The 10,407-nt window shown below is 45.6% G+C and overlaps 1 protein-coding gene across 2 annotated transcripts in view; it reads right to left on the reverse strand.

The window, feature by feature from the left end:
* ampd2b (adenosine monophosphate deaminase 2b) overlaps positions 1-10,407 on the reverse strand; it is a 96,723-nt gene that overhangs the window by 36,960 nt on the left and 49,356 nt on the right. For both annotated transcript variants that reach the window (XM_065005157.1, XM_065005156.1), the window contains exons 3-11: positions 10,116-10,246; positions 9,709-9,777; positions 7,531-7,642; positions 7,094-7,280; positions 5,063-5,210; positions 4,695-4,784; positions 4,198-4,327; positions 3,384-3,578; positions 982-1,113 (exon numbers count right to left, since the gene is read on the reverse strand). In XM_065005157.1, the coding sequence (XP_064861229.1) occupies positions 982-1,113; positions 3,384-3,578; positions 4,198-4,327; positions 4,695-4,784; positions 5,063-5,210; positions 7,094-7,280; positions 7,531-7,642; positions 9,709-9,777; positions 10,116-10,246 (1,194 nt within the window). The remainder of the gene's footprint in view (positions 1-981; positions 1,114-3,383; positions 3,579-4,197; positions 4,328-4,694; positions 4,785-5,062; positions 5,211-7,093; positions 7,281-7,530; positions 7,643-9,708; positions 9,778-10,115; positions 10,247-10,407) is intronic.

A 10,407-nucleotide genomic window follows, 5' to 3' on the forward strand; every position in this document is an offset into this window, starting at 1 on the left:
ATTCATCCAATGGCATTTAGGAATACACCACCTCAGTCCACATCGAGTTAAAGGAGCGGGAGACTAATCCGGACACCTATAAGAAATCTAGCTATGCCCTCTGACGAACCATCAAACAAGCAAAGCATCAATACAGGATTAAGATTGAATCCTACTACACCGGCTCTGATGCTCGTCGGATGTGGCAGGGTTTGAAAACTATTACTGACTACAAGGGAAACCCTACAAAGGGAAACCCAGACGCGAGCTGCCCAGTGAAGCGAGCCTACCAGACGAGATAAAAATATTTTATGCTCACTTCGAGGCAAGCAACACTGAAGCATGCACGAGAACACCAGCTGTTCTGGATGACTGTGTGATAACGGTCTCGGTAGACGATGTGAACAAAACCTTTAAACAGGTCAACATTCACAAAGTCGCTGGGCCAGATGTATTACCATAACGTGTACTCAAAGCATGCGCGGACCAATTGTCAAGTTTCTTCACTGACATTTTCAACCTCTCCCTTGACTGAGTCTGTAATACCTACATGTTTCAAGCAGACCACCATAGTCCCTGTGCCCAAGGAAGCAAAGGTAACCTGCCTAAATGATTACGGCCCTGTGGCACTCACGTCGGCAGCCATGAAGTGCTTTGAAAGGCTGGTCATGGCTCACATCAACAGCATCCTCCCGGACACCCTAGACCCACTCCAATTAGCATACTGCCCCAACAGATCCACAGATGACACAATCTCAAACGCACTCCACACCGCCCTTTATATTGTTTTTGGTTCACTCGCGATTCACTTCTCATGATTTGAACACTCAGAACACTCTTTCTCTTGTGGAAACTCCCTCCAATTTGCTTACACAAATCACCAAACGCTTTTCATTTCAGATGGGGATTTGTGAAAGTTTACACATGAGGATAAAGGGTCGAGAATTGTGACGGAACTATTGTTTACTAGGTTAAGGTAGAGGTACAGTATGCTGATTATACCTTGATGATGTGTCCGAAGTATTTCCCTTCTACATGGTTGTCTGTCTTGATGAAGATCTCTCTCAGGATGGACTCGCCGATGGGATTGTATTTGGCGTTGAACTTGTCAAAGCGGTGGAAAGTGTTGCGGTCCTGTGAGGAGAAAGGGGACAGTTCTCAGTCAATGTCTCACTTTTTGATGTCGCTGCCAAGCTGTCACGTAAGAGAGTCATCTGTCTTTAAAGTACAATTGTCAATCAAAAAATCAGAAAATAATGAATGAAGATAATAATGAAGATAATAAAATAATGAAGATCTCTTCATTGACCTTCCTGTCTCCTCTATGTTTCCTCTCTTAATATAGGAACCAAAACCAATATACACTGCTCAAAAAAATAAAGGGAACACTTAAACAACACAATGTAACTCCAAGTCAATCACACTTCTGTGAAATCAAACTGTCCACTTAGGAAGCAACACTGATTGACAATAAATTTCACATGCTGTTGTGCAAATGGAATAGACAACAGGTGGAAATTATAGGCAATTAGCAAGACACCCCCAATAAAGGAATGGTTCTGCAGGTGGGGACCACAGACCACTTCTCAGTTCCTATGCTTCCTGGCTGATGTTTTGGTCACTTTTGAATGCTGGCGGTGCTTTCACTCTAGTGGTAGCATGAGACGGAGTCTACAACCCACACAAGTGGCTCAGGTAATGCAGCTTATCCAGGATGGCACATCAATGCGAGCTGTGGCAAGAAGGTTTGCTGTGTCTGTCAGCGTAGTGTCCAGAGCATGGAGGCGCTACCAGGAGACAGGCCAGTACATCAGGAGACGTGGAGGAGGCCGTAGGAGGGCAACAACCCAGCAGCAGGACCGCTACCTCCGCCTTTGTGCAAGGAGGAGCACTGCCAGAGCCCTGCAAAATGACCTCCAGCAGGCCACAAATGTGCATGTGTCTGCTCAAATTGTCAGAAACAAGACTCCATGAGGGTGGTATGAGGGCCCGACGTCCAAAGGACGTTTGGCATTTGCCAGAGAACACCAAGATTGGCAAATTCGCCACTGGCGCCCTGTGCTCTTCACAGATGAAAGCAGGTTCACACTGAGCACATGTGACAGACGTGACAGTCTGGAGACGCCGTGGAGAACGTTCTGCTGCCTGCAACATCCTCCAGCATGACCGGTTTGGCTGTGGGTCAGTCATGGTGTGGGGGGCCGCACAGCCCTCCATGTGCTCGCCAGAGGTAGCCTGACTGCCATTAGGTACCGAGATGAGATCCTCAGACCCCTTGTGAGACCATATGCTGGTGGCCCTGGATTCCTCCTGGGTTCCTCCTAATGCAAGACAATGCTAGACCTCATGTGGCTGAAGTGTGTCAGCAGTTCCTGCAAGAGGAAGGCATTGATGCTATGCACTGGCCCGCCCGTTCCCCAGACCTGAATCCAATTGAGCACATCTGGGACATCATGTCTCGCTCCATCCACCAACGCCACGTTGCACCACAGACTGTCCACGGAGTTGACGGATGCTTTAGTCCAGGTCTGGGAGGAGATCCCTCAGGAGACCATCCGCCACCTCATCAGGAGCATGCCCAGGCATTGTAGGGAGGTCATACAGGCACATGGAGGCCACACACACTACTGAGCCTCATTTGGACTTGTTTTAAGGACATTACATCAAAGTTGGATCAGCCTGTAGTGTGGTTTTCCACTTTAATTTTGAGTGTGACTCCAAATCCAGACCTCCATGGGTTGATAAATTTGATTTCCATTGATCATTTTTGTGTGATTTTGTTGTCAGCACATTCAACTTTAATAAGAATATTTCATTCATTCAGACCTTCTTCCTCTCCCTCTCCTTCTCCCTCTCCTTCTCCCTCTCCATCTCCTTCTTCTCCCTTTCCTTCTCCCTCTCCCTCTCCCTCTCCTTCACCCTCTCCCTCTCCTTCACCCTCTCCCTCACCCTCTCCCTCTCCCTCTCCTTCACCCTCTCCCTCTCCTTCACCCTCTCCCTCACCCTCTCCCTCTCATTTTCCTTCTCCCTCTCCCTCTCCCCCTCCTTCTCCTTCTCCCTCTCCCTCTCCTTCTCCTCTCCCTCTCCCTCTCCTTCTCCCTCTCCTTCTCCCTCTCCCTCTCCCTCTCCTCTCCTTTTCCTTCTCCTTCTCCCTCTCCCTCTCCCTCTCCCTCTCCTTTTCCTTCTCCCTCTCCCTCACCCTCTCCCTCTCCTTTACCCTCTCCCTCTCCTTCACCCTCTCCTTCACCCTCACACTCACCCTCTCCCTCTCCCTCTCCTTCTCCCTCTCCTTCACCCTCTCCCTCTCCCTCTCCCTGTCCTTCTCCTTCTCCCTCTCCTTCTCCCTCTCCCTCTCCCTCTCTCACTCCGTCTCCCTCTCCCTTTCCTTCTCCAGCACTACTCACAGCGTGCATGTCCAGTGTATCCACACTGAGGTCGAAGGCTGTGAGGTTCATGGTTTGGAACACCTCCATGAGCGTCTGTCCCTTGCCTCTCTCCACATGGACGATCTCCCCTGGATACTTCTTCATGGCCCTCTTGATGAACCTCAGCAGGTGTTTCTGGTTCATACAGGACGAGGCGTGGATGTGGGTGTCCACCTGGGTGTGCAACAAGGAACCAGACACAGACACAGAGGAAGCTGTTATGTGGCACTTTATCAATCAAAATGAAGAAGGGTGTCCACCTGGGTGTGCAACAAGGAACCAGACACAGACACAGAGGAAGCTGTTATGTGGCACTTTATCAATCAAAATGAAAAAGAATATTCTATGTATGTATTTTATTTAACTAGGCAGTTAAGGGGCGGCAGGGTAGCCTAGTGGTTAGAGCGTTGGACTAGTAACCGGAAGGTTGCAAGTTCAAATCCCCGAGCTGACAAGGTACAAATCTGTCGTTCTGCCCCTGAACAGGCAGTTAACCCACTCTTCCTAGGCTGTCATTGTAAATAAGAATTTGTTCTTAACTGACTTGCCTGGTTAAATAAAAATAATAATTCTTATTTACGATGACGGCCTAGTGTCAGACCGAGGCTCAAGAAATACGCAACATTTCGAGGGCATCGGCCTGAGCATGCATCTGTGCATATTTAAAAATCTTGGTCACATAATGAGCAGTTATTTAGGGTGCAAGATGATATGTAGATCACTGATTCTGGGTAGCAGTAGAGGACAGTATAGCTCTCACTGGTCCTCTCCAACACACTAATTGAGGACTCACCTTGCGTATGTTATAGAAATCTCTGTGAGGAACTTTCTTCTGAGCTGCCAGTTCCTTCATCTCATTCAGCAGGATGTGCATCTGGAACTTAGAACTCAGGTACTGTAAGCGACGGTAACAGAACGACTTCCTGTGAAGGCAGGAAGTGAACACGGACACAACGTCAGTTGGTCCACTGATAACAGACAGCACACCGTCAGGAGTAACTGACAGACGACAGACGGTTTTGTCTTTGTGATGTTTTGTATCTGGAGAAGATTTGTTTCTTGACAGAATGTCCATAACAGAAACCTTAGGTTTGGTTCAATCTGTAGCACGATTTAAATTGAAAGTTAACTTGCAATTGAGCCGACATATGCCGTGTCTACCGTAAATACAGTCTCTTCTAATGCGGGAACATTGCCTTTAAATATCTGTCACGCTGCAGCGCAACTCTTCAGCGCTACGGATTGAATCAACACTACCACATGTACACCATCAGAGGTACGGTAACTCACACAGGTCCGTTGATGATGAGGGCCGTCATGACGTTCATATCAGCGATGTACTCCGATAGGTCTGGGTAGGGCAGCTCCAACTCTGTAGACCTGACATGGCAGTACACAGGCCTTTAACACCGTCTCGATAGCATACAGCCGGCAAACTTAAAGGCACTGTCACAAATAGTATTTTCATAATGATGAACTCATAACAACCTACGATGTACGGTTGCTAGGCATTGGCATGTTTATAACCACGGTAACAATTCATCTAAAGCCAATAGGTATATTGCTTGACAACTTGTTATAAGCACGTATGAGCCTTCACAATGTGCTATAATAAGTCTAACACTATGATATGTTGAGAGTTAATTGATGCATCTCACGTGTCCATGCTGTCCTTCTTTGTGTAGATGTGGACGACACCGTTTACCATCTTGCAGCCGTAGCCTATATCAGGAGGCATACAGGCAGGGTCCTGGTTTTCATAGGGGTGTGTGGCGGAGACAGGAGGATGGACCGTCTGGTCTAAGTCTAGAATAGAATATAGTACAATAGAATAGAATCAAATAGAATAGAATCAAATAGAACGTTACTCAAGTTTGTATCCGTCAGACACAGAGATTCTATCCTGGTTTTCATAGGGGTGTGTGGCGGAGACAGGAGGATGGACCGTCTGGTCTAAATCTAGAATAGAATATAGTACAATAGAATAGAATATAGTACAATAGAATGGAATATAGTACAATAGAATAGAATCAAATAGAATAGAATCAAATAGAATAGAATCAAATAGAATAGAATCAAATAGAACGTTACTCAAGTTTGTGTCCGTCAGACACAGAGATTCTATATACCCAAACATTTGGGATGGAATGGGAATGCACAGAGCCAAACTAAACATTTATTTTCACGCTGAATTTCAGTGATGAAATCCTACACTGAGTGATAGTCTGTTCTAGCAGGAGGCAGAGGGGGAATAGCACATGTGAAACCACCTCTTCACCTGTAGCTGGCTTGCTTTACCTACCACCTGTGAGTGTATGCATGTAGGTAGGTAGGTAGGTAGGTAGGTATTCATTTCCTATATTTTTTTAACCTTTATTTAACTAGGCAAGTCAGTTAAAACCTCTTAAGGATCTCTACAGATCGGTGTCCCAAACCTCTTGATGGTTGAGCAAATGTGCGCTAATGTGATTAGCATGACGTTGCAAATAACAAGAACATTTCCCAGGACATAGACATATCTGATATGGGCAGAAAGCTACATTTGTTGTTAATCTAACTGCACTGTCCAATTTACAGTAGCTATTACAGTGAAGGAATACCATGCTATTGTTTGAGGAGAGTTGCACAATTCTGAACTTGAAAATGTATGAATAAAACAATTAGCCACATTTGGGCAGTCTTCATACAACATTTTGTATAGATATGCAATTGCACATTGCACGTGCACTGCTGCCACCTAGTGGCCAAAGTGTAAATTGCACCTGGGCTAGAATAATTCATTATGGTCTTTCTCTTGCATTTCAATGATGATAGTTCAAAAGAATCCAACAAAAAACGCATGTTTTTTTCTTTGTATTATCTTTTACCAGATCTATTGTCTTATATTCTCCTACAGTAATTTCACATTTCCACAAACTTCAAAGTGTTTCCTTTCAAATGGTATCAAGAATATGCATATCCTTGCTTCAGGGCCTGAGCTACAGGCAGTTAGATTTGGGTATGTCATTTTAGGTGAGAATTGAAAAGAAGGGGCAGATCCTTAAGAGGTTTTTAAGAACAAATTCTTATTTACAATGAAGGCCTACCCCGGCCAAACCCAGACGACGCTGGGCCAATTGTGCGCCACCCTATGGGACTCCCAATCAGGCTGGATGTGATGCATTCTGGATGTATGTAGGTAGGTAGGTAGGTAGGTAGGTATGTAGGTAGGTATGGAGGTATGGAGGTAGGTAGGTAGGTAGATAGGTAGGTAGGTATGTATGTAGGTATGGAGGTAGGTAGGTAGGTAGGTAGGTAGGTATGTATGTAGGTATGGAGGTAGGTAGGTAGGTAGGTATGTAGGTAGGTATGTATGTAGGTATGTATGTAGGTATGGAGGTTGGTAGGTAGGTAGGTAGGTAGGTAGGTAGGTAGGTAGGTATGTAGGTAGGTATGTATGTAGGTATGGAGGTAGGTAGGTAGGTAGGTAGGTATGTAGGTAGGTAGGTAGGTAGGTAGGTAGGTATGTATGTATGTAGGTATGTATGTAGGTATGGAGGTAGGTAGGTAGGTATGTAGGTAGGTATGTATGTATGTAGGTATGGAGGTAGGTAGGTAGGTAGGTAGGTAGGTATGTATGTATGTAAGTATGTAGGTAGGTAGGTGTGTACGTATGCATGTAGTTATTTATGTATGTGTGTGTACTCTACCTGCAGTAACAGAAGTCTCAGGTATCTCCTCATAGATACCCATATCTAGAGGTCTGTCACTGAGCTCCTCCAGGTAGCTGGCTGTGGTCCGACAGAAGCTCTGCATGGACAGGCCGATGTACTTCTCCCTGATGAACAAGGCCTTCACTACACACTTAGCAGCATCCAGCAGGTCTGTGAAGGGAACCTGGAGAGAAGGGGGCGGGGAGAAAGGGCACAAGTTAGTTCTGCCAGTCCTACTTCTAGCCTCCTACTTCCGGAGAGGAAACAGGTAACATGTCAGAAGGTTGGCTGCTTGTGGTGAAATCCAAGTTTTTACACAAGACCTGTATTCAATATCATTAATCAAAGCCAGGGAAACTTACTGAATAAAAAGTCAAGGTGTTGACCGTGGTGAAAGCGCTAATGGCTGTTTGGGGGATATTTCTGTGACCTACCCCACATTTCTCCTCTCCAGAGATGGAGACCCGCTGATACTCCTTCTCTCCTTCCCGCTCCATCTCCTTGGGATACAGGTCCATGAATGCCTGGCTCTGCTCCTTCAGGTATCTAACACACCATAATAATCTTTTATTCTATAACGTTTGTTCTATTCTACTGAGCCATTTATTTGATGTGTCCTGTTCTTATCTTTTATTGTTTCTTATTGTTGTTTCATTGTCCAGACGGAATCTGCAAGTAAGCGTTTCATTGGACGGTGTATATCATGTGATTCCTAAGACCTATAGATACAGTGGGGCAAAAAAGTATTTAGTCAGCCACCATTTGTGAAAGTTCTCCCACTTAAAAAGATGAGAGAGGCCTGTAATTTTCATCATAGGTACACTTCAACTATGACAGACAAAATGAGAAAAGCAAATCCAGAAAATCACATTGTAGGATTTTTTATGAATTTATTTGCAAATTATGGTGGAAAATAAGTATTTGGTCACCTACAAACAAGCAAGATTTCTGGCTCTCAGAGACCTGTAACTTCTTCTTTAAGAGGCTCCTCTGTCCTCCACTCATTACCTGTATTAATGGCACCTGTTTGAACTTGTTATCAGTATAAAAGACACCTGTCCACAACCTCAAACAGTCACACTCCAAACTCCACTATGGCCAAGACCAAAGAGCTGTCAAAGGACACCAGAAACAAAATTGTAGACCTGCACCAGGCTGGGAAGACTGAATCTGCAATAGGTAAGCAGCTTGGTTTGAAGAAATCAACTGTGGGAGCAATTATTAGGAAATGGAAGACATAGAAGACCACTGATAATCTCCCTCGATCTGGGGCTCCACGCAAGATCTCACCCCATGGGGTCAAAATGATCACAAGAACGGTGAGCAAAAATCCCAGAACCACACGGGGGGACCTAGTGAATGACCTGCAGAGAGCTGGGACCAAAGTAACAAAGCCTACCATCAGTAACACACTACGCCGCCAGGGACTCAAATCCTGCAGTGCCAGACGTGTCCCCCTGCTTAAGCCAGTACATGTCCAGGCCCGTCTGAAGTTTGCTAGAGAGCATTTGGATGATCCAGAAGATTGGGAGAATGTCATATGGTCAGATGAAACCAAAATATAACTTTTTGGTAAAAACTCAACTCGTCGTGTTTGGAGGACAAAGAATGCTGAGTTTCATCCATACCTACTGTGAAGCATGGGGGTGGAAACATCATGCTTTGGGGCTGTTTTTCTGCAAAGGGACCAGGATGACTGATCCGTGTAAAGGAAAGAATGAATGGGGCCATGTATCGTGAGATTTTGAGTGAAAACCTCATTCCATCAGCAAGTGCATTGAAGATGAAACATGGCTGGGTCTTTCAGCATGACAATGATCCCAAACACACCGCCCGGGCAACGGAGGAGTGGCTTCGTAAGAAGCATTTCAAGGTCCTGGAGTGGCCTAGCCAGTCTCCAGATCTCAACCCCATAGAAAATCTTTGGAGGGAGTTGAAAGTCCGTGTTGCCCAGCAACAGCCCCAAAACATCACTGCTCTAGAGGAGATCTGCATGGAGGAATGGGCCAAAATATCAGCAACAGTGTGTGAAAACCTTGTGAAGACTTACAGAAAACATTTGACCTCTGTCATTGCCAACAAAGGGTATATAACAAAGTATTGAGATAAACTTTTGTTATTGACCAAATACTTATTTTCCACCATAATTTGCAAATAAATTCATTAAAAATCCTACAATGTGATTTTCTGGATTTTGTGTCTCATTTTGTCTGTCATCGTTGAAGTGTACCTATGATGAAAATTACAGGCCTCTCTCATCTTTTTAAGTGGAAAAACTTGCACAATTGCTGGCTGATTAAATACTTTTTTGCCCCACTGTATAAGCTTAGGGAGCTAATGTGAGTATCCTTACTGTACTCACTCTAGGTCAGTAGCTAGCAGAGCTAATGTGAGGCTCCTTACTGTACTCACTCTAGGTCAGTAGCTAGCAAAGCTAATGTGAGTCTCCTTACTGTACTCACTCTAGGTAAGTAGCTAGCAGAGCTAATGTGAGTCTCCTTACTGTACTCACTCTAGGTCAGTAGCTAGCAGAGCTAATGTGAGTCTCCTTACTGTACTCACTCTAGGTCAGTAGCTAGCAGAGCTAATGTGAGTCTCCTTACTGTACTCACTCTAGGTCAGTAGCGCTGTCAGTCTTCATTAACTCCTGTTTGGCTCGCAGAAGGATATCTGGCTCAAACCTGAAGAAGACATAATGAAAAGCTTTTTTAGAGACATCAACATGATCCCATTGGGATTCATGAGGACTGAATATTAACTCCCTCCCTCCGTCCCTCCCTCTGTCCCTCCCTCTGTCCCTCTGTCCCTCCCTCCCTCCCTCCCTCCCTCCCTCCCTCCATCCCTTCATCCCTCCCTCCCTCCCTCCCTCTCCCTCCCTCCCCTCCCTCCCACCCTCCCTCCCTCCCTCCCTCCCTCCCTCCCTCCCTCCCTCCCTTCATCCCTTCATCCCTCCCTCCCACTATATCTCCCTCCCTCCCTCCCTCCCTCCCTCCCTCCCTCCCTCCCTCTCCCTTCTTACTTGACATCCTGGCTGATCTGTCTCTGTAGTCGTTGTTGTCTCTCCTCCAGCTGTTCTATGGGACTGTCCTCAGGGAACTCATAAGGGGCGCTGAGCATATCACGCTCTGCTAAGCTGCGAGAGAACAGCTCCTACATGGGCACAGACACACACAGAGAGTAGCTTGTTTAGAGCTTGTTTGGAAATAAACCGTTTTTTGTTGTTGTTGTTGTATTATCCTCAGTTATTTTAAATGCAGTTTATCCACTTGTGTGGCTGAAATCGTAAATGTTTTTAAAGTCCATCTTTCTAT

The sequence above is a fragment of the Oncorhynchus nerka genome, linkage group LG20, assembly GCF_034236695.1.
Source record: "Oncorhynchus nerka isolate Pitt River linkage group LG20, Oner_Uvic_2.0, whole genome shotgun sequence".
Taxonomy (NCBI): Eukaryota; Metazoa; Chordata; class Actinopteri; order Salmoniformes; family Salmonidae; genus Oncorhynchus; species Oncorhynchus nerka.